The sequence below is a fragment of the Plectropomus leopardus genome, chromosome 2 (assembly GCF_008729295.1).
Source record: "Plectropomus leopardus isolate mb chromosome 2, YSFRI_Pleo_2.0, whole genome shotgun sequence".
NCBI classification, from domain to species: Eukaryota; Metazoa; Chordata; class Actinopteri; order Perciformes; family Serranidae; genus Plectropomus; species Plectropomus leopardus.
Genome location: NC_056464.1, coordinates 19,524,380 through 19,548,409, shown reverse-complemented (window position 1 = coordinate 19,548,409; position 24,030 = coordinate 19,524,380). Strand labels below are relative to the sequence as shown.

The 24,030-nt window shown below is 39.5% G+C and overlaps 1 protein-coding gene across 1 annotated transcript in view; it reads left to right on the top strand.

The window, feature by feature from the left end:
- col7a1 (collagen, type VII, alpha 1) overlaps nucleotides 1–10,777 on the top strand; it is an 83,851-nt gene extending 73,074 nt beyond the window's left edge. The window contains 8 exon segments of the mRNA XM_042504140.1: nucleotides 502–555; nucleotides 701–748; nucleotides 975–986; nucleotides 3,903–3,984; nucleotides 4,347–4,472; nucleotides 5,911–6,087; nucleotides 7,230–7,412; nucleotides 7,520–10,777. Coding sequence (XP_042360074.1) covers nucleotides 502–555; nucleotides 701–748; nucleotides 975–986; nucleotides 3,903–3,984; nucleotides 4,347–4,472; nucleotides 5,911–6,087; nucleotides 7,230–7,412; nucleotides 7,520–7,548 — 711 coding nt within the window. The 3' untranslated portion in view covers nucleotides 7,549–10,777.
- The last annotated feature ends 13,253 nt before the right edge of the window (nucleotides 10,778–24,030 follow it).

Here is a 24,030-nt window from a genome sequence, read left to right as displayed (position 1 = left end):
AATGATACATTTTTTTTAATTGCGATTAATCTCAGGATTTCAATAACAATCGCCAATCCTTAATCGCTATTAATCACATTTTTCTAATCATGTTTTCAGTTCCATTATTTTACATGACAAATTTTACACTCTTAATTAGGAATCAAATGACAGCAAAAAATCCACAAGACTACCATAAAGTGGAAATGTCTGTTCAGGGAAGACTCATTGGTACCCACAGATATCTTAAGGTCAGAGGTCAAGGGACATCTGTGAAATGACCATCCCACTTTTCCACTGCCAAAATTTAGCCTAACTATAATATAATATAATACTATAAATATATATATATATATATATATATATATATATATAAATATATATATATGCATGTATCTGTTTTAGGTCACTTTGACTTTGCATTTAGTTCATGTTGTGCACCAGATCTCTGCCTAATGAATTACTGAGCTGCAAGCCTCTCTGTGGGTTGTTTGTGTGTCCTAATACCTGTCAATGTTGCAGGGAGAGTTGGGTCCAGATGGAGCCAAGGGAGAAAGAGGAGAGCCAGGCATGACGGTCAGTGCTTGAGCCTTACCGCGGGGCTCAATCTGAAGACGCCGACACCAAACCCACACACACACGTGCACAGAGTTGATGTTAGAGTTGTGTTTGTAAGTGCTTGTTTTTTGCTCTGTTTCCCCATCTTTTTTTTGATTTTCAGGAGTTTGAGGTCAGAGAGTACGTTCGCTCAGAGATGAGTCAGCACTGTGTGTGAGTCTTTCATGCGGCTTGCATTGCTAATTTATAATTGAGTTGTCCCCAAGTTGAACTTCAGATGGTGATCGCAGCATATGAGTCACAGCCTCAGCTTAAACTCTATGAAAGTATGATACAAGAAAAGCTGCAGATAACTACAACAATGCCATGATTCTTTAAAGTAACCTTTTTTATTCCCTCTCTTTTTGCTTCCTTCCTGTCCATCTGTCTGATCCTCAGCGTGTGGAGGTGAGTGAGCCATTCGACTGCAGCGGACGAGAGAAGGGTGGACAGAAGGGCTGTGATTTGGCATGAGTCACAACTATACCACATATGCTGCTGCAGAGTCTGTAGCAAGAGCAAAGCAGCCATCCACTCTCATATATTATATATTTTTAGAATGCTTTAGGGCATTTGCCCTCATTAGGGCTACAATTGGTAACATTTATAAAAATAACTTTTGGTCATAATAGCTGTAACTTTCACTACATCCAGGAATTATTGAATGAGACAGATAGTAAAAAAAAATTCCTGGCCCTCCTCCTCCTATTGCCCCAGCAACCTGGCTTAACTGCTGCATCTTCCACGATTGAAAGGATTCTGTCAACAGAAACGTTGTCAAAGTTTTTTTTATTTTAAAAACAAAACATGAAAGGTTGGGTTGATGTTAAAATAGATTTTTTTTATTTTTTCATCTCTGTGACATATAAAATCACTGAAAATGTAGCAAAAGGTGCTATAATGTCAATATGATTATCAGATAACCATTTCTGTTGTCCTGCTGAGCAGCAGCCGAGCTGTTTTTGCTGAAAAAATGAGAGTGTGTTACCCGGCTGCCATGTTGGCAATAGTAGAGCGAAATGCTAAGCAGCATCCACCAGCTGGACCAATTTTTTTCATAACAGCTTAACAGAACACATAACATGTTTCTGAAAACATTTTGAGGAGAGAAAGAGGCAATGCAGTGGTTAGAATCTTGATTCATATTTGATCAACGCTGCCTAGTTCACAAGCAGTGATTGACATGATTGAGAGCTGCGGTAGAGTCTGTGATTGGTTGTTTTTGTTCACATGTTGTAAGGCCGTCAGTAACAAATCTGAGGAGGCAGAGGTGTATGATTTATTTTTTTTTCACAAATCATCTGACTCATGTGGATATAGTGACAGATTCAGGAAATATAACAAAAATCATTTTCATAAATGTTTGCAACTACAACTTTAAGCATTTGTGTGCTGTTTAAAGGTCATTTAAACTCAAGCACACAAAAGTAATATAGTTACATCACCTGTTTGAAGGTAATTGGTTTGAACAGGTTTAACAAGATAGTGTAAGATGTGCTTCGATTTTTTAAGATAAATCTTAAAAAATCTTAAAATTGGCCTGAAATATCTTCAGCTGTGCATGGTTATTTTTGGACGTTCATCTACTTTTACTTTTTAGTCTCAAGTTTCTTCATAAATATTATATATTATGCTACTCTTTATGATAATACCTTTGGATAAACACAGCGCTATGACCAAGGCAATGCCCTTTCATTACAGAGTGGGAAACCGCTTATAGCGATCATGATTACAATTAATCAACGCTCTAAATGGATCAAAAAGCTTTTGACATAATCATTTCTATGTAAATGCTATTGAAAGAATATGCTGAAGGGTGTTTATTTTGGGTGTATTCATACATGACAGGACATTGAAAAACACTTTAAAAATTCTGGTAGGTCTAAATTTGTTCACTTTACTCCATGATACTTTGCCTCATGGTGACCCGTCTGCTTACAGCTGCCTAGCTGAGGCTGATGCTGCTTTGTGCACATTGACGGGAAAACAAAAGTTATTTAATCTCATTGAAAAACACAATCTCCCCAAAGTTTACGGTGAAGAACGAGCGAAAAACGAGCCAACGATATGCAGCAGTGAAAACCGTTTTCCTCAGGCTACCTTGTGGCTGTTAGTGATGGAGATGGAAAACAAACTCAGACGATGGAAAGCACCTGTGTTTGAAGCAGCCCTCATCCACATAATTCTCCTCTCTACTTCATATTCATGTGATAAAAATAAAAAAGGAATCCGCTAAGAGTAATCGATTTGATCCAGACAGACATGATTGTTGTAAGAGGGTCCACTTTATTGCATAATCTGAAAACATGCTGCATAAACAAAATCACTGAGTAGGGTTATCACTGAACATTTAAAAGTAAATGAATTAAAGGTCCAGTGTGTAGGATTTATGGTGTTATTTACAAAAATGTTTTATGATATTCTAATATTACTGATATAACTTTGTTTTTTCATTAGTTTATAATCACCTGAAAATAAGAGCGGTTGTGTTTTTATTACCTGAGAATGAGCTGTTCATAACTACATATGGAGCAGGTCCCCTACGGAGTCCACCATGTTGTTTCTACAATAGCTCTAGATGGGGCCTTTTGCATTTTAATGTCGACAACATTATTTCTCCAACATGCCTGGCACACAGGAGACGTTTCAGCTGTGTAACCTCACCTCTAGGTGCCACTGGTCCTACACACTGGACTACGTCTCAAAATGATCAAGTTTCCTAAAGTTTTTTAACTCTTTAGTCATTGCATGACTTCATCAGTGTTGTGAAGCAGCAGTTTTATTAATAAAAATGCAGCGTTAACTGCGAACGAGGCCAAAACAAACATTTCACTCATGTTTAATTTATTTATTATTTTTACCTAAGAAATAGTTGCCCGTTTCATAACCAGTAGTGGGTTGAGTCTGCAGGCTGAAGTTTGAATCAGCACTGATTTTGACTTGGACTCGAGTCAAAAAAATGTTTGACTCGAGTGCGACACAAGTCCAAACAGCAGCGACTTGAGTCCTTAAAGGATTACAGCCGGTCCTTTGGAAGATTGCCCCGTGTTGAGGAGTCTTACAAAAACTCTGTAAATCCTTTTAGCTGGTGTGTATGTTGGATCGGTGGTGAAGGACTTTTGTGGTGCTTTGGGGTTGTTATTGGCTCATGTCTCAAGGTTTTACTACCAGAATGATCTGTCCTTCCTTTTTTTTTTCCACCATGTTACCTTTCTGGCCCCCCTTTTCATCCCTCTTGTGTAACACTTACCTGGTCCCTCTCGCTCCCTGAATCCTGTCCTCTGCTCCCTCGGTGTCCCTGTTTGTTTCTATCTGGCTCTCTCAGGTCAGACCCAATAATTCGGTCCCAGCCCCCGGTCAGGGCTCGGCCTACGCCAGAGCGACAAGTGGTCCTGAAGGGTGAGGAGGGTGAGTGTGTCCGTCCATCGCTCTGCCTGTCAGCCTCGATCTGCGTGTCTGTCTGCGTGTCTGTCTTCCTAACAAACAGGATTAACTTGGTGGCGCTGCATCTGGAGACTTCTGAAAAACTGGGTGGTTTTCTCATCAAGAAAAACAGAGGACTCCATTTTTCTTTATGTCCCACATGATCTATGAGCAATATTAAGGCAAATATAAATATAAGCGCTCCATTTAATTGACCATTCTGTCTGTATTTTGAGGCTTCTTGAGTTGAGTTAATACGGCTGAGAGCCTTCCCTCTATCTGACGTTTGGAGGTTGTCAGACAGAAGTGAAGGATCTCTGACCTGTGTGACCTCGCATTTCTCTCAGGCCGTGAGCTGCATGTGGTGGTGAACACCAATGACCCGGACTACGAGCACATCTACTCCATCGAGGCCTACGACGACCCGATGGACGAGCTGCTCTACTTCACTCCCTCTGCCAACCAGAGCGACGGTACTGTGTTTTACACTTTGTTCACTGCTGTCGTGTAGTGAAGTAGGACTCTGCTTCACACCGAGCACCACACAAACCAACCTGGTCTGGTGTGAAATTTCTGAAATGAGCACATTTTCTTAAAAACCAGTATGTGCGTCCTGCTTGAAAGTGAAAAAAAAAAGTTTTCCCAAAGGAAAAGATGCAAGATGCCTTGTGGTGTTTTATATGATCAAACAAGGTATGTTTATGTTCACTGTCCCTCACCAAAATGCACTGTGCGTATCCTTAGGGGACAGGCTACGCTTTAGCAGAACTACTTTGTACAATGTGCTGTCTGACCTCATTAGAAATGGAAAGTGTTTATACCTGAAACAAATAGCCAAAGATTAAAGGTGAGATTTTAAAAAAGTGCCTTTTTAACCCCTTTAGACCACATCTGTAGTCATATTTTACACATATTTAACATAATGTGCCAAAGACACTGCAAAATATCAATTTCTTAGTAGTCATAAATTTAAATTTAATCACCTTTTTTGCCTGTTAAACGAAATATGCCGTCTGCTTACCTAAGCTAGTACCAACCTATTTCAACCAGTAATATCATGACATTCACCCATCACGCAAACTAAAACTTTTTGCAGCACAAAGCTAAGATTTATTAGCAAAATAGTTAGCAATATGCTATATATATATCTATTCTATATATATAGATATAGATATAGATACTGTATATAGTAGGAAGTTTTGTAGTTGATTGTTTTATAAACTTCTAACATCCATCACCCTTTGTTCAAATCCCAATTTATACTATCAAGTGTGGGTGCTGTTTTTCAGGCAAAATATCAATGATCAAATCATTGTCCTAACCTCAAAGAAATGTGTCAACCTGATTGTTACTCCCATATTTGTGTTTGTTATGACTTAATATTCCTGTCTATTCTAATCTCTACAATGGAGGTGGTGATTAAAATTTTCACAAATGACAAATACACAAGAGAATAAGAACCAGGAAATTCACCTTTAACTAAATAATTTCATTCACCTAACAATGAACATAACAGAATGTGTTAGAAGTTATCTGCTTCATGTGATAAACAGGTGATGGCGTGTCGAATTTGTGCTTATGTCCCATAATTCGATTTAATCGGCACATAATCCAATTTGTGCTGGGAGAGCGTGTCTCATATTTAGTGTATCTGTTTCACTTTGTGCTCATTGAATGACTTTACCAGATCATGTTGGCCTTGCATGTCTTCTCATAAACACACGCCTGCTGCAAGCACACACCATCCTGAGTCTGTGAACTTTAGCATAAACCATGATCTTTACAAACGTTTTCACATTCATGTATTTTTTTAATCCTTTTTCTCTGTTTATACTAAATGTTTCTATGCTGTGTGTGTGTGTGACCGTGTGTTTTTGTGTGTATGTTTTGTTTGCGTGTGTGTGTTGACAGGTGAGGTTGTCAAGGATGAAATTGTCAAAACAGTCAAAGTCGAACCAAACAAATCAGCCACAGCTGACGTTAAGAAAACAGCAACAGCTGATGGTCAGAAAGCAGCCAAAGTTAAAGCACCTCTGAAGGCAGTCAAGCCCAAATCAGTCAGGTCCAAGAGGAGAGTCACAGGGGAAGGTAAACCAGCTCATGTGCTGTTGTTTTGGAATTTATTAAGGGTTAATGGTACCATGCTGCCTTCCTGGTGTCCGGCCCTCTCTGCATGTCTCAGGCTGCGCTGGCTGTTTTGCTGTTGACTTAAAGGCATAAATGCATCCAGTAAAATAAAATACAAAAACTAAAACTATATCAGTGCTAATGAGTTACTTTGCATCTAAAAAAATGTAAAATTATTGAAATAAACAGGTTGGTTTTGATTGAATATTGATCTTAGTTGTCATGAATGCTTGTTTTGAGATCCCTGCTGCTATTTATTGCTGCTCTGCCTCTGTTACTTTTTGCCTGCCCTCTTCTTATTGACTTGGTTTACATGCACAGTAATATTCCACTATTATTCTGAATGTAACGATATTCTAAATTTGATATGGTTCATGTAAACAGCATATTTTTTTGGAACTTACCGAATTACAATTTTCTAAATGTTGCTGGATTTTTCAGTTAAGAGGGATTTGCAGATATTACCCAAGATTAGGAGCATTCTTTGGACATAGCACATAAAGCACATTCAGAATTAGCATCATAATTTGGGTTTTTACCGCAGTTTGTGACACATGGTCTCTTGTGTGTTTACGGTCATTTCTGTGCATCGTCATGGATACCCTGTACTCAATCCTAGAGGAGAAACATACTTTAAAACATTATTAAAGGCTTCGATATCAACAGGTTTTTGGATATGCACAAGTATCACATTGCCGACCTTTTCAAGAAGATGGTTGAAGAAACAAAAGAGGGAAGCTCTGTCGGTCAAGCAAGTTTGCCACCAGTAGAAAACTTTGACAAAATCCTGTTTTGATGCAAAGAAGTAAACTGGAATAAGTGGCACCATTCATTTCAATTTCTGTATTTTGCCATGATAAACAACATTTTAGAGCATGTTAATGGGAGAATGCCCGGCTGGGAATAGCAGTGGAATTTTCATTTTCTTGAGTCATGTCAACAGTGTCAGCAGCTTGGTAGGGATATTGTATTTTTCAGAATAAGGGCAAAAAACTGGCAAAATATTTTGTGCATTTAAACGTAGTCATTGTGTGTGCCTATTCATCACGTGCTTGTTTGTGTGTGTGTGTGTGTGTGTGTGTGTGTGTGTGTCTGCTCCGCAGCTCCAGCAGACGTGTGCCTGCTGCCCATGGAGGAGGGGAGCTGTGGACGATACACTCTGCGTTGGTACTTCAACAGTCAGGTTCAGGCCTGCAGGCCCTTCATCTACAGCGGCTGTGAAGGAAACGACAACCGCTTCCTCCACCTGGAGGAGTGTGAGGCGCTCTGCCTTGGGGAGGCTGAAGGTACACACACTCTCTCTCTCACACACACACACACACACACACACACACTCATGCTAGTTTATGTCAAATTTGAATGTACGCAGACTAACGAGGGATCTGTTGTACAGGTCCTCGTTCCTTGAAGACAGCACGATGATTGAGGACAAATTCTCCTCTGCCACTGGAATGTTAGCCTTTATAGCTTTTATAGGTCATTGTTTTATCAAATGTCAATGGTCAAGATTTGTTTTTGTTTATTTATTGTTTCTGTAAACCCAACAAAACTTTACCCTGGGCTTAAAGAGGATACCAAAATTGCTTCTTTACTTTTCTTTTCATTTTCCAAATCATACAAAAAAAGTTGTCTTTAGGTTAAAAGACAGTTTTCTTTTAAAACAGTAGTACATTTGCACACTGAAGAGGAGTGCCTCTGCTTTCACTCTGATTTTTGCAGCTTCACTTCACTGCAGTATTGTGGTAAAATGCCCTCAGAAACCTTTATGTTAGGTAAGACTTTTGCTGCATACAGACAGGAAGTGAAAAAAATGAGTCACCTCACAGTTTGAGTCAATATTCCTTTGATAAATATCAATATGGTGAAGTTGATGATGTTTCCTTCACTCAGTGGTCTGTTACTCGTCTTATTATCAGAGCTGTTTGGAAGTGATGGTTAAATCACAATAGGTGATCATTTTGAAAATGGAAATACTTTCCACTCTTCCATCGTTTGATATTGGAAATGACTTTTTCTAAAGCTGCATATTTATCTTTGTAAATCAGAAGTATTGTCTGATTAAGGAATGCAGCTTTATTACAAATCCACAGCAGTAAATCAAGCACTTGACAGTTTCATTTTATTTTGCAGCCATTTAACTGTGATGCTGATCAGATTGATTACATTAATAAGGAAAAAGGTCTACATGTGACCGGTGTTCCCTTTGCTAATGAAGGATTTCATGTTTGGCTTACGTCCTGATGATCTGAGTGTGATGGACCATTGATGCAAGCCGTAACAATCTCGGCTGCTCTGAAATGTTGCCTTTGAAGAAAAAGCTCTAAAATCTCTAATAAAAAAGCAGATTTTTTTTCTGTCCATCTACACTGCGCTCAGGCTCAGAGATAATAAAACTGTTGTGTCCAGACAAAAAATTGATCAGAAATCAGTACGGTAATGAATAAAGAAACAGCCAATAAATCACAAATATGAAAGCTGCAGCAGCAAAAAGGAACGCCAGTCGACCCTCAGCAACACTGAATGAATGAACTGAATAAATACACATATCAGGGACTGCACAAACTACAGCCTTTATGAACTTCACCATATTGTTAGTTATTGCGAGGATGTTGAGTCATAAGGTGTTTTTAATAATTTTACACACTCCTTGGATGTAGACACTGTTTAAATTTCCACTTAGTTGAGTTGCAAAGTGGGTGGAGTTGTGAGTTCTCCAAGTGTTTTTCTCTTAGTACATGTAAATAACAACTTGAAAGTTTAATTTCAATGAAAATCTCACTGTAATATTTCTCGATATAAAAACACAGGAACAGGGTTGGGTGATAATGGATCACATGAAATCAGGATAGCATAATAAGATTACATAAAACAAGTAACTATAATCAGCCCAAATTAGACATGAAAACTATGTCATTGGATCATAGTGACATTGTCAAAGATTAAATGGTTATGTGTTTTTATTAAATCTTTAAAATATGACTGTTTTAAATTATAAAGCTGTTTGAATGATGAACAATTCTCTATGAACTCATGAAAAGTGTGTCTCACATAAGGGGTTTAGTACAACTGTGGTTTGTGCCAGCACTGTTATGGGTAGGGTCATTTAATTTTTGATCAAATGTAAATGCTAAATATGCCAAATGCATTTTATCTCCATTGAAAATGTTTTGATATGTTTAAAAAGAAAAAAATCATTTTTGTAGCTGTCCAGATTTTTAGCACAAGTTGCAGTATTTTCAGTGTTTGATTTTGAAGTAATCCAAACATTTTCAGATTAGGTTACATACTTTTTTGTGATTCAATGGATAATGTCACTAATTACAAAAAAATGCCCTGTAATTTGTATCAGTATCTGACGACATTTTCAAGTAATCTGACTCCTGCAAACCTGCATAAAAGAGCTTTTAGTTTAATATTTCAGCTTTGTTTCTGAGATTTCATGTTTTATCAGGCAGTTTGGTGCACAAGTGGCTCCCAAATTCTGTAGTATTAGCAGCAGACAAAAGCCAGAGACACAGATTAGAGCTTCAGTGAAGAACAAAGCACTGCGACATGAATACTAAATTCATGCAAAATTGACCCAGAATCCAAACGTGAATCAATTTGAATAGTGAAATGCAATAACAGGTTTTATCAGAGGATATTTTTTTAGATATATTTAATCCTTTTTTAACAGAAAAGAACAATAACATTTCATCACAGTCAGTACGCAGAGCATATAAATCTAGACCAATCTGACCAGATCTGAAAAAGTCATGTAAAATAATTTATGTGAACAGCTTTGGCCCTTAACAACATTCTTTGATTTATCATTTTTGCTGTGGTGCTCCTTGGGACTTGAAATTGACTTCTCTCCTAAAGTTTAAATGTACTTGTTCTTTTACGCAAGATGCAGAATTTTTTTCTTTCAGCATAGTTGATATGAATTTATTTAACTTGGAGATTTCTATTCCCATCCAAGCCTTGTAAGCACTCTAACTGCAAGACATCTAACGTCAAAACACACCAGTCAGCGGTGAAGTGTTGCCTGCGGCAAGCTGCCACACAATGCCAAAAGGAAGCTGCTGCCGCCATTTGGTTCTCGGGAAAGTGCGGCCAGTCAGAATGTCGGGTATAGTTAAACATTTGGTGGAAGAACACCCTATCAGTTAACAAAGTACCGGGTCTCCTATGACATGTTGACTTATGCTACAAATAATGTCTTCATGCCTGAAACACATTAACGCGCCCTCCGACACACCAAGCAAGCAGCATTTTGCCGCTGCTTGGTGTGTTTTTGCCGTTTTACTGTCTCTGCAGAAAATAGAGGACTTTTACTTCCAGAACTCCCCACACTTCTCTACAAGATAGCTATGCAAGCACATCTATATTGGGTTATTATAATGGATATATTTTTATCATTTGTATTAAATATGAAGAATCAAGCACAATATTCTGACAATATTTTGTACATATTGTTTTTTTTTATGGGGGAAGTTGTGTTTCTGATCACAACTGCATGTTTACCTGATAGAGAAAAAGTGCTATTTTTAAAGGTATTTTTATACTGTTTTTGAAGATGGAAACATTTGTGGTGCTAACAGTTCTATTTCTGTAGTATTATGGAACATTTTAAAAGGTATTTCTAATAAACCAGATGTTTCAGTAAAAACAAGTCTGATGTATTCTGTGAGTTTAGCCGTTAGTCATTTACAGCTTTTGGTTTTAAACGTAGACCGTAAGTTAGTGAATTAGCATGACGAAATGCGTGGCTTTTAAACCTGTGACCTTTTATTCGCAGACAGTGTGTTCGCCAACTAAAATTAAAATTATACAGCATCAATTATCTGTATCTGTCTGCACACAAAATAGTATATTTCCAATCATGGGAATTCAGCTCATAATCTGTCAATGAGGGAGAGGATTAGGGGAAAAGAGTGTGTGTGTGTGTGTGTGTGTGTGTGTGTGTGTGTGTGTGTCTTTATGTGTCTGTGTGTGTGTGTGTGTGTGACTGATCAAGATGTTCTAATTTCATCAGCAGATTTTATTAATGAGAGGATTTTCTGCTTGTTGGCCACGACTCCTCCCCGCCCTCGGTTTTTCCATGCTCTCTGCCCTTGGTTGATTTCCCCTGGCGGTAGACACACCAACTCCATATCCACCTCATCACACTCCAGCGAGCCTCACGCAGCTTCGTTGTCACCTCGTCCTCTTCCTTCACCTGACTTAATTTCAAAAGTTATCTCTGTCAGCGCCTTATCATGCTTTGCACTTGCATGTGTTGGCAGAGGCTGTTGTGACAGCTTTAACAAATGATGCACACCGTGGCAAGGACAAGATCACGACACGCTGACAGTGATTGTGGATGTAAAGATAAATAGGTGGAAAAGGCTTCAAATTGTCCAAGTGATGGACAAAGACAGGCCATTGATATCCCCCAGCATTAATATGCTGCTTTAGCAGCTTCCACTGTACTGAAAATGCCCTAAACAACATATTTGGAGACTGACTGCAGGGATTTGATCCCATTCAGTCACAGCAGCATTAGTGAGGTATGACACTGACACCGTCCCCACACAGTTCACACAACGCTGAAAACACACTCAGCTATCACTGTATGTTGTGGCCAGAGGTAAAGGAAATATCACTATTATACAAGCTACATGCCAGGGATGTTTAAAGAGAAGTGGATGCAATGCTTTCACACAAGAGCACGAGAGACTGATCAAGTGCGGCTGAGCAACTAACTTCTGGTTTAGCAGTCTGCTAACTTGAATGGAGCTAAAATGATTTAATCGTGCTGCTCCTTTAGACTTTTGAAATGTTATCAGACCAAATGGATCAAATCTTGAGTCATTTTGAAGTGGTTATGATGCCCAAACAAATGCATCCACTTTTTTACAGACATCTCTTTGTCTGAGTAAGTCAGTGGGGAACAGTCTTTTTGGGCCTTAGGACATCATGTTACGGTGTAATTCCATTACGAAAGTTGTTGTCAATGCCGGTCACACTTCCAGGGGGCCTGATAGATATGGAGCGTGTCTTTTTCTACAGAGGTTGCCATGTTGTTTCTACAGTAGCCCAAAATGCACAAACCAAAGACTGGCTCTAGACAGGGCCATTTGTTTTTTTGCGTTCTCATATGCATGACCCAAGACAGATGTTTCCATCGGTTGCAATTTGCAGTCTCACACCTGGATGCCTCTCAGTCCTGCACACTGTCTTTAAATGTCAGCGTTAAGTTTTTATATGTTTTCATTTATTTATTTTTTTCTAGAAGAATGCATCAGATTTTAGAAATTGGTACTTTATATAGATTATATTTTGGATGAAATCATTTGTTTAAAGCACCTAAATACAGTACTAGAGTAAATTTACCAATTTTTAAGCAGTTGCAGTTGCATTATGATTTCTCTTTGTTGGGATTAAATGTATTAGAGGCTAGAAATCAACAGTACTATGAAATGATGTATACTATTCTTTTAAAGGGAAAGAAAAAGCAGAGGGCTGTGTGCAAAGTGGACCAGAAAGGCGTTGTGTCACACTGAATGTGTTCAATGCTTTGATTTTAAATGTACTCGAACACTGTTACATTTCAAAGCGGCACACTATGAAACCACAGCGTGCAGGCTGACTTCTCTCAGTGACGCTTACCTGTGCCGAGCCTGAAGCACTGAGGCTTCATCAGCAGGCTGACTTATGTAATGAGCTCTCTTTATGACTCTATCAGCTCAAAAACCTAAAATGACCTGCAGTAGACAGCACACATTTTGGGCTCAAACACTGATCTCTAACATAATATGAAAATACAACCCTTCTTGTTCCTAACATACATGTATGAATTTATGTATGTTCCTCACACTTCTCTGCTCCCTGCCTTTCCCCCAGTCTGCTCCATTCCTCTAGTCTGTTACAAATGTGTATATTTCTCTGTGTGGGTGTGTGTATGAACGCTCACTGGCATTCACACACACGCACACACACACAGGCGTATTTCATCATGATTCGTGTGTTGGAGATACATTTCACATCTCCTAAAAATAGCAGCCGTCACTGATTTCTGCAGCCGAAACTAGTCAGCTTTAAGCAAGACACCAAAAGCCTTTAGAGTGTTCCTGCAAGTCTTTCAAAGGACATATGAGGATAGTAGCTGTGTGTGTGTGTGTGTGTGTGTGTGTGTATGTGTGTGTGTGTACGTGTGTGTGTATGTGTGTTGTATGTACAAGACTGACTGAGAACTCTGGTCTGTTTGAAACATGGGGAGCCTTAATAACCTTAACTAATTTGATATTCATTCTGCTACTTCTGAGGCTCCTAAGGGCTCTCTCTCTCTCACTCTCTCTCTCTCTTTAAACACACACGCACTCTGATTTCGTGACTCAAGGTTGTCCTTCACAGATTTGTGCTAATGTGTGTGTGTGAATGTTGGCTACAACTGAATTGTAATTTAATATGGACTAAGTGTTTGCGTCACTGCGTTTCTGTGCTGAGTTGTAATGTTGATATTGTGATTCCTGTCGTAACAGCGGCACTTAAACTTGAACTCAGAATGGAGCATCATTGAGATGATGAGCATACAAAACAGAAGCAAGTTCAGGGCTGTTTGTATATATGAATTTTAAGAACACAGTAAATTTCAGATTAAGTGTTGTATTTCTGTATATAATTGAAAAATGTTGCCATGTAGAGCCGTTCAAGTGAGGTGCCATATGGATTATCACCCGTGACCCTTCAAGGGTACTTCACAGCCTCCATGATGCTTCTGTTGGCATGTACTGGGTCTCGTGGAGGACAATCATGCACATGCCTTGAGCACAATGGTGGCTCCCCCTGTCTGTGTGAGCCTGAACTGCTCCCCGCAGCCTCCCTCGGATGTGGAGTATGCAGAAACACGTTTAGGAGTTGTTCATTTTTCCTCTTCAGTGACCTTGACTGTGTAAAGCCCCAGGGTCTCGGCTTGGCAGAGAGCTGGATCGGTAGAGCCTCGCCAAGAGAGAGCAGCAAGCCAAAGTCTCTCTCTCTCTCCCTCCGTCACTCCTCTCACTCTCACTCTTTTTTCTGCCACCCACTTCCCTCCGCAAGTACAAAGGCTGTTGCTATAGCAATGAAACATGCTAGAAATGTGCTCAATCTCACTTTTTACCCTCTCAGCTGTATTAGCATATGATCCGTATCACTTCCATCTTTATTTCAGTCCTGCTTGCTTGCACGTATCCCTCATTAAGCTAAACACAGGAATCATTTGTGTGTGGGTCCTTTCAAGGTGCACTCAGTCATCTATACGCACATGTGTGAGTGTCAGGAGAAAATGAAGAATGGGGATTACGGTAAAGCTTGTGCGTGCTGTGAACAGCAGATTCCCCTGATGTTTTGACCCCCGTGTTTTCTCTATTTTATCTCCTGGAGTTTGTGAGTTGTGAATGGGGCATCAGAAGTTCCCTTCTGTCCTGTAAGTCTTTCACTTGAGCACTCAGAGTTGTGCCGGTCTAAGCGTTTATTCAGTCTATTGATCTCTGTTAACCTCTCTGGGCTCCTGGCTGCACTGAGCACTTTCACACAAAGTGTTTTCAATTAGAGATGGGTGTTACACACCAGCTTACCTCTGCTCTCCTCATATTTCACCAACTGCGAGTCCAGATTTTTATGCGGGGCAGATTTGTGCCTAATGATGTGTTTCAAAGAAAAGTTCAAGACTTAAAGAGACCTTTAAAACTGCAGAATGAAGGTCAGGGAGACATTAGCTGTACATTATCTAATATTTTTTATATTTTGCATGCTTTGCTACTGTCAGGCAGCACCTCCTCCCTCCATCCCATCCATCTGTCTCCCTCCATGCATCTTCCTCACACTGTAAAATCTGACAAGTTGATCTCACTTAAAATAATCTTGGAAACTGATTGCCTTGAAAATATTAAGTAAATATAACTATAAATCTTAAATTTATGTTTACTTTATATCAAAAGGCTAAATTTACTTGCAATTTAGCTGTATTTACATAATTTTGAGAAGCTGTCGCAACTCAAAAAGAACAGGTGAGATGACCTTGTTCATTTTAAGAGTTATCAACTTGAGTAAAACAAGTAAGTCTGACTTATCTTGATCATGACAAAGAGGATTTTTCCAGTGGTAAAGTTAGGAGATATGTTTCCTTATTTATGCAAATACAGATATGATTGACAAATGTGAAACCAGCAGAATACAGATACAACTTTGTTGAATAAAGTCGATACATCTTTGACGGATTGATTTGATTAAACTTGTTATTTTTAAGTTGCAACAACTTCACAAAATCAAGTAAATACAACCACATTTTATGTTAATTTGACAAATGATAGAAGTAAACATTAATTATGATTTATATTTCCATTTACTGTCTTTTTTCAATGAGGCAATGAGTTTCGTAGATTTTTTCAAGTAAAATGAAGTTGTGAGATTTTACAGTGCGCTTGGTGTCCTCTCCTGTCCATCTCCTTAAACCAATAGTGTAGGTGTTGTTTACTTTGTTTAATACTTCCTCCAGAAGATGACTCAGCTATTAGCATATTCTCTTCATTATGGCGGCGATGAGCACGGGCCACCTGAGTGTCACAATGCCTCAGCATTATTAAAAGCCTCTCATGGGATATTTCAGGCGCATAAGCCTAAATTAGCATATGCCATTTCTCATCTCTGCCTGCTGTCATTCAGCAGTCGCATGCTCTGTTTCAATTTATGCTCCAGCTCCTGATGGCCTGAGATTTTTTTTAGTTTTCTCAGCTCCTCCTATCCACAACCCCCACCCCCCACTCCACACACACCCAACACACACACACACACACAGCGAACCACTTCCCTCTCTTGACTGTAAGCAAATCTGTAATCTGTAATTTTGCAGCTGACTAGGAAGCAGAGAGTGGTGGAAATTGTTGGTTATTGGAATAGAGGGGAAGATGGCAATAAGATAGGATCCTGTAAGGCATTTCCTGCTGGCTGGAACTGGTGCGACACCTACACCTATTGCCGAGACTGGAGGAGTGGGATGGGAGTTCATGGGTTGTCCCTGCCGCTTGATTCCTCTGATGATATATATACTCTGTTTGTCTGTGTGCGTGTGTGTGTGTGTGTGTGTGTGTGTGTGTGTGTGTGTGTCATCATGGCGAAATGTGGTCAAGGTGAAGGTACCACAAAGGCTATTTTAAATATTTTGACAGTTGTTTATAGGTCTGTCCATGAACATATGTCAAATGGTAGTGTCACAAATGTGCAAGATGCTTACATTCGTTTCAGGTGGGGAATCTCTGTATCGTGGCTTTAATGATCCCAATAGAGTACCCCAGGGATGATGTTTTTCTGTAGGCTGACACAGAAGTTAGCATCGTCTCAATTCGCTCATCAAAAAGTCAATGGGATTTTTCCTCTGTGGATTACTGTGGAAAACAAACACTTATGTTATTTGCCCGTTTTGTTCATCTTCAGAAATGAACACAATGTTCAGGATTTTTTAGGCCTAAATGCGATTGTCAGCAGTAAAATGCTAATGTTAGGCTATAAATGAACTACACCACAGTCAAATGATTAAACATCTCCACCATAACAAGGCTCTGAAGCCATGTTCGCCGTGGCGTGATGAAGGTCTGTGGTCTCATTTAGCCATTTGTTAGCAACTGCCTTTTTAAGAACATATAAAAGCTCCAAAGTTCTTAAGTGATTTTTATACTGACATTTTTTGTTTTTTAAAAAAGACACATAGCTTGTGTTAACCACATACCTTATTTCAGGTATCAAACTAATGAGGGAACCGGAGGTGCTAAATGGTAACTATGCTATTGCCAAGTTTGGGGGCTAATTATTAGTGCACTCTATGCAAGATGGTCTCTAGTTTCAAGCTATGTCATATCATTACAGGCAGACACACTCATGTCAACAAATTCACCATTTGTAGTCAGTTGTTAAACAGTATGGTTTGGTAGAAAATGCTATCCCCCCTTTGAGTAAGCTGTCAAAGATTTGCAGAATTTAATGGAAAAACTAGTCTTCCTTGAGCAGACACTCCATTAACATTACATTTTAGTGGTGTCAAATGTCAAACGTAAGGTGGAGGCTGAGGTGGTGTAAGGAGCCGGAGTTGCAAACGGCACACGGGCCTGTAAGGAGAGAGGCTATGAGAAGTGTTAGGTTATAATGGCCACGCTGTTTCACCTGTGTGATTGGATAGAACTAGTCAGCTGGCAGCCAATCAGATGATGAATAAGCCTGTGATTGTGAAGCAAAGCCACAGATCACCTTTTCTTTTCTTTTTTTTAGTTTGCAGGACAAGTTGCTCATTATGATTTTCCCCATGTTTTTGAAAGAAATCAAACCACGTTTCAGAGGCATAAATGCGAGTGAAGAAAACTGATATCATCTATCCAGTACATGATAAACATCACCATGTTAACACTGTTCTTATCAGAATTTAGCTCAAAGCACCACTGTGCCATAGTAAAGACTCAAAGCTTCTAGTTTATGTGAAGACTCGGTGTCACATCTATAGAACATAGTGCCGTATACCTTCACCTCCTCAGTTTGTTTGTCTTACCAGCAATGTCACTCTACTCTCTCAGTCATGGTTCACAGCACAGTCTGTTGACCTCTGACCCCACTTAGCCAGTGGCCCGAGCTGCCAGACGTCCCTGTCAGCGAGGTCCTTCTGCAGCTCATATGTCAGCTCTGATTTTGTATCTAAGTAAAGTTTGTCCTCAGATTTTAACCATGCGTCACATCTATATCCATTCAGTGTGATGGCTTTGAAATACTGTAACCGTCATTTCCCTGTTTATTCCCTTAATGACTTGAACTGTGCCATTGCTGTGGACCCAAGGGATCATTACCTGAATGATTTTTCTTGTCTCTGCTCTCTAACCGACCTTGTGCCACATCCGGTGCTTCCTTAAGTAATTGTCTATTGATTCATTAACATTTGTGTAAAGGCCCCCGCTAAGTGAATATGTTGCAACAAATCTAAGGGCACACTCTTTCACTATTTGTGGGAATCTAATGTGGTCAAAAGTTTTTGGAGGAAGGTTCTCGACGGTTAGCCAGATAAAAAAAACTTTTTATCCAGGTGATTTTCGAAGAAGAGAGACCGAGCGCTAATAGACTTTGTCTTTTACAAGCTAAGAGAGCAACATGGAGAGATGGAAAGATGTTAACAATCAAAGTATAAAGCAAGTTATTAAGTATTTATCAGCATGTGTTGCTAAGGAAAAACAGACAAAAAGGAAAGCTGGCTGTTGTTAAAAGGAGCTTCATGGACTTTTTGAAACAAAATATTGATAATGATCAATAAAACCAAAGACGGGAGTGGGGTTGGGGCAACTGGAAGAAGAAGAATGTAAATTGTTGCAACCCATGTAATCTTCAAGATCCCTGTACATTGTAATCACTGTAACATCTGCTTTTCCACCTTTGTTTGCATTCTTTTCTTTTCCTTTTGGCTTGCCTTCTCATTTTATGGCATACTATATTTGCTGCCAAGACTATTTCATTTATATGTAATATCTGTTATAATTGGAAAACTGCTCTAAAATCATTGAATATGTTGAAACAGCTCAACTTTAAAACCAGAATTAAAGGATCACACTGATGCAGAGAAATTGCTGTTTAGTGAAGCCAAAAGAAAGACTGGCGAGGTTAGGCAGGAGATTATTTCCCCTCCTCTCTGTAGATGAATGTATGAAAGCTGTCTGTGAGGATGTATCACTTTGGATTACTGGGCTCCAGGGCTCCGTTTCTCTTATTCATAATATTATCTCTGGCAGCCTTCAAGTAATATCTTCACTCTGAATCAAATGGCACCCTGAAGAAAACACAGATACCAGTTTGTAGGAGTACTGGCTCGTGTAAAATGTTTGAGGCTGATGACCACGGGCCATTATCAAGTTTATGCATGCAGGTGGGGTACGAGAACCCGGCTGTTGCTGTGCCCAGAGAAGTGAAGTGTGGCTGAGTGGAGATGGGAAGGAAGTGACAGGTTGTACGTGTGGACAAGGAACAGGAGGGCTGAGCTGAAGACAGGGCCGTGGATGTCAGATGCCGCCCAGGGAGAGCAGACTGCAAGGGGGGGGTCGGGAAGGGGGGGGCGGGGGGGGGGAGCGGGGGGGGGGGGGGGGTTGAAGTGACAGGTCAGTGCGCGTCTCATCTTCCATCCATCACACAGTCCCTTTGTGGCTCAATCAAACCAAAAATGTCTTGACTGAATTTGACTGTGGGAGCACAGGTGAATGAGTAGTCATGCAGACACCTGTGTCCACTTGTCCGAACCAGACAAAAATATCATCCAGTCAAATGAAAAGACTTTCTTTTTCTTTATACATTCTTATAAATAAAAAGTAAGAAATGCATATAATAACAATATAATAGTAACATTTTTTTTTTTAATGAAAGACTTCATCAAGCAAATATGTCTGGTCAATTTTAGCAACTGACACACACCATGTTTAGACCTGGCATCAACGTGTATCTCAACTTGAAAGCACTTTCTATAACCAGTTTATCGTTTGTCCTTTCTGGGCCTCTGTAGAAACATGGTGGAGCAACATGGCAATCTCCATAGACAAGGACCCACTCTCAATGTAGATATAAAAGGCCCATTTTAAAGTAATCAGAATTTTCTCATTTTCACATGGTTATATTATAAAGATGGGATTGAGTCAAGAAATTTAGCTTTATGAAATATGAAATTTCCCTAGAGGATTTTTAAAAACAATAGTGCAACATTTGTCATCATCACATGATTTGGCACAATATAAAGAAAAGTAAAACAATATGGGAAATCATAAATGACAGGTTTCTCTTTTATTAAAACCTATACACCCATGTCCAACATTTTTTTATTTTATTCACTGACTGAAGGATGTATATGCAAATTCAGGATCTGAGTGTTTTTGTAATGGCTATACTGTATGTCATTTAGAGTGAAAATGCTTTTTCCAAACCCAGCCTTTAGGGAGACCAGATAGTCCAGAATTGTTCTGTAGCCATATTGCGCGCAGAGATAAAACAAATTTCACAGCCCATTACACTTATTTGAAAAGCAGCAGCCGGTAGACTCACAGTGGGGTTTTGAAAAAATTATAGTTTACATTCGCCACAAAATACCAGCTAAAGGTGACTGGCCAGCCGTGGCGGGTCACACAGTCATGGTGACACAGTCAATATCAGACCCACTGTGGCGGTCCAGGACTATTTCCTGGGTACACTAATGAGAGGGTAAATAAAGCTGTCAGTCTACCCCCTCCGTAGGCAGGACACCATGAGCTTATACAAATACACTTCAGAGATGGCAATTAGTGACGTGCCGTCTCACTTCCCTGCTTCCCCTTCTTAATGCTGGAAAAAATAAATTTGTCTCTCCTTACTCATAACGCCGTGTTCTAACTGGTTGTATTGTGACCGAACAGTTACTTCTTGTCTTCCTCTCTTTCTTCTCCTCACTCGCTCGCTCTATTTTCTCTTGCTCTTTTTATTGGCTGTCTTTCTCAATCCACCTCACCCATAATCCTCTCTGTCTGCCCCGTGCCCCTGGCTCAGCGTTTGCCTCCCTCAAACCTCGACTCAAGGTCATTTTATAGAGCCGCAGTAGCTTCACAAAGATACTTCTCTCCCTCCATCTCATGCATACCGTTATCAGGACACACAGTTTGATGGTTTATTTTCTCTTCTCTTATGTCAACTCCTCTCCTTATTTTTCTTTGTTCGTCTGCATCAAAGTCACTGGCTTCTCTGTATCAGATGAAATTCAGTGAATGCGAAAAGTCCTTGTTCATGTTGGCTCTATTGCTTCCTCTCCTCTTGGTCTATCTGATCAATCTCGCCTTTCATGTTCAAGTGCCTTTCATTTGAGCAGGAAATGTAGCTGAGTCAGTGGGTGACACATCATGACATTTTAATTTGCTCTGTCTCACTTTTACGGGAAGAATCCAGCTGGCAATCTTGCTGTCTATATGACTGTAATAAGGTCAGCTATAAGTATGTGTCCACAACATGTTTATGTCACACTCAAGGGCACGCCTAACTGTGTCTGAATATAGACATATCCCAATTAAAATTCTGTTTTCAGACCTTTGGGAAGGTGGCTTTTATTGTTACTAGCAGCTCCCCAGTCTTTGGCATAAGTTTTGAATGGTAATAATACAGACTAAGGTTAATTCTGGGGGAGCAAGTCACAAAAGCCACACCATCCTAAACAGCTTGTCTCTTTTCATAAATGTTTCCCAGTTTCTGGTGATCCATAAAAAATGCAAGAATATAAAATATAAATACATATAAATAGACTAGGTTGGATTTGACTGACACATACACATCATCAGTCCATATTGTTGCACAAGGAAAAAAGTAAACAAAATGTGTTTTTCAGCCGTTGTACGTTTGTTTTAAAAAAGACTGTATGCATCTAATGTGCAAACTAAAACAGAAGTGTATTTTGAAAAGACACAATGCATGTAACATACATACAGTAAATTGACACATCCAGCAATGTCAATAACAGATGCAGAAGGGTACCAAGTGCACCATTCATGTAGAAATAAAAAGTCCATCGACTAAGCAGTGATATCTGGGAGTTTGGATGTGTTGGCATTCTGAGCATCAACAGTTTTAATGCTGCATTCACATGGAATCAGGGAAAAGGCAAAATGGATATCATTATAGTAGATGTGAGCAAGGTGGTAAAATTAGGTGTGCATCAGAGAATACCTCCACAGTAATGTTAGACAGCGCTGCTGTTCAAAGTTTACATAATTTAAATTTTTGCCGTCCTCCGCATTGGAATTTACAGCCAGATGTTGTGTGGTTCTTTCACACAAGGTGAACACACGGGCAATCTGGATAATAACAAAACTATAATGAATTCATAAAATAATAAACACAAAATAATTCTATTTACTGGATTTTATTCCATTCTTTGTCTACAATTCAACATCAGTGTAACACATTTTCATGCATGTTTCATTTTACCATCTTGCCACATCCTGCATGAGTGTTTGTTTGTTTGTTTGTTTGTTTGTTTGTTTGTTTGTTTTTCCCATGCCATTCATAGGGTGTCGTCCATCTGCTGTCCACCCTCTGCCTGATTTCATGTGAACACAGCATTAGTATGACTCTAGGGATGGCAATGTTGGTCGTTGCACCACTTTAGTCAAGACCATCTCGTATCTCAGACCATACGATGGATTGCCAGGCCATTCTGTACAGATATTCATTTTCCCAGATTATAAATCCTATTAATGTCAGTTAACACCTGATATTTCCTTGTGTCCTTTCGCTTAATCAGTGAAACATGTTAAAATCTACAGGATGGATCGCACTACGTTTTGGCACCACACAATGTGTCCAATTGACTTTCATGGTCATTCATGGTTCTCAGACTACGACCTGTAAAAACTTTGATTCCCCTCATCTAGTGCCATGATATGGTGTAAAATTCTGTTCCTCCAAAACTTTGGTTTATAACCAAATACCTGCAAAACTAATGTCATTCCTATCAGCCTCAGCTGCACATGCTAACATGCTTGACTAAGATAGCAAACATTACCTACCTGCTAATCAACATCATGCATTATCATTGTGCACATGCTGATGTGATAATTCAGCTGAAAGCATTGATGGCCTCTGCCATCGTGTCACTTGGTCTTGTTCTTTTCCTCTTGATTTTTAAATATAGTTTTGCTTCCTGAATACATTTTGCTACTCTTTGTCTTGATAACATCAGCAAACTCTAGTTTCTGTCACAGTCTTTCTACATGACTAGAAAGGTTTCCTCAGTTATTATAAGGAATTTGTTGTCTAATTTTAGTGTTTTCAGTTTTGTTCTTTCAGTCATGTTTAGTGTTTCCTGTTTTATTCTGTTACACTTCATGTGTCATATCTTGTTTTATTTATCTTTGTCTGTTTCCTGCCTGTTTCCTCACACATCTGCTTCATATCAGTCTTTTTAGTCCCTTCCTGTTTCAGTTTTCCCTGCACACCTGTCTTGTGTAAGTCTCGTTTGCTCTGTGTTCTCTACCACACCCTCATTGGCTCCACCGTCAGTCAGTCCCTGTATTTCCCTCCTCGTGGAAGTGCTCGCCTGCTCCAGCTGTGTCTTGTTCTTCTGATCAGTTCCCTCTGTGTATAGAAAGACTACCTGTTTCACTTTGTTCCTTGTCAGTCCATCTGCGTTGGTCTCTGTGCCCCTTGTTGGGATTCTTCCATGTTCTTTGATCACCGCTTTGTTTCTAGTTTTGATTTCTTGCGCAGACTGTATAAAACATGGATATAGCTACCGTGACATCACCCATGGGTTTGTGGGCTGCCGTTTTGAAGCCTTAAAGTCAGCATTTCAGCCCTTGGCTTCTTGATTTTTGGAGCCGGAAGTGATCATGAAGGGCCGAGGGGAGGATCTGACTCACAGACTGCAGCAACCGGTAGGAATGACTTGCAGACAGTCTGTCACACAAACAGCTTTGCCCTTTATTTATCTGTAACTCTGGGTCTTAATAAAATGTAAATGGGTGAGTTACAAAAAAAAAAGACTCACACCCTTTACAGTGGTCATTAATATTGATATTAGCTCTTGAGACAAAAACAGGCTGCAAATATGTATTTCTGCTGTAAAGTTAGGGATTTTAACATGAGGACTGTGAGGACTCTTTTTTGCAGCCAGCCTCAAGTGGCCAGCTGCTGAACTGAAGTTTTTGGCACTTTTGGATTAGCTTCATTATTGAGCCATGGCGTTTGCTGCTTGTTTGAGTTGTGTTTTGTGTTGTTCTCCTTTGATTCTTTGTTTCTCTTCAGCCTGCTCCCTCAATTTTATTGCCTTCTCGAGTTTTTGTCTTTTCTGCATCAGCTTTATGTCTGTAAAGCTCGCTGCTTGGTGTCTTAAAATTGAGTCCTCTTTTGAGCTTTGAAACCTGACCATTTTTTTTA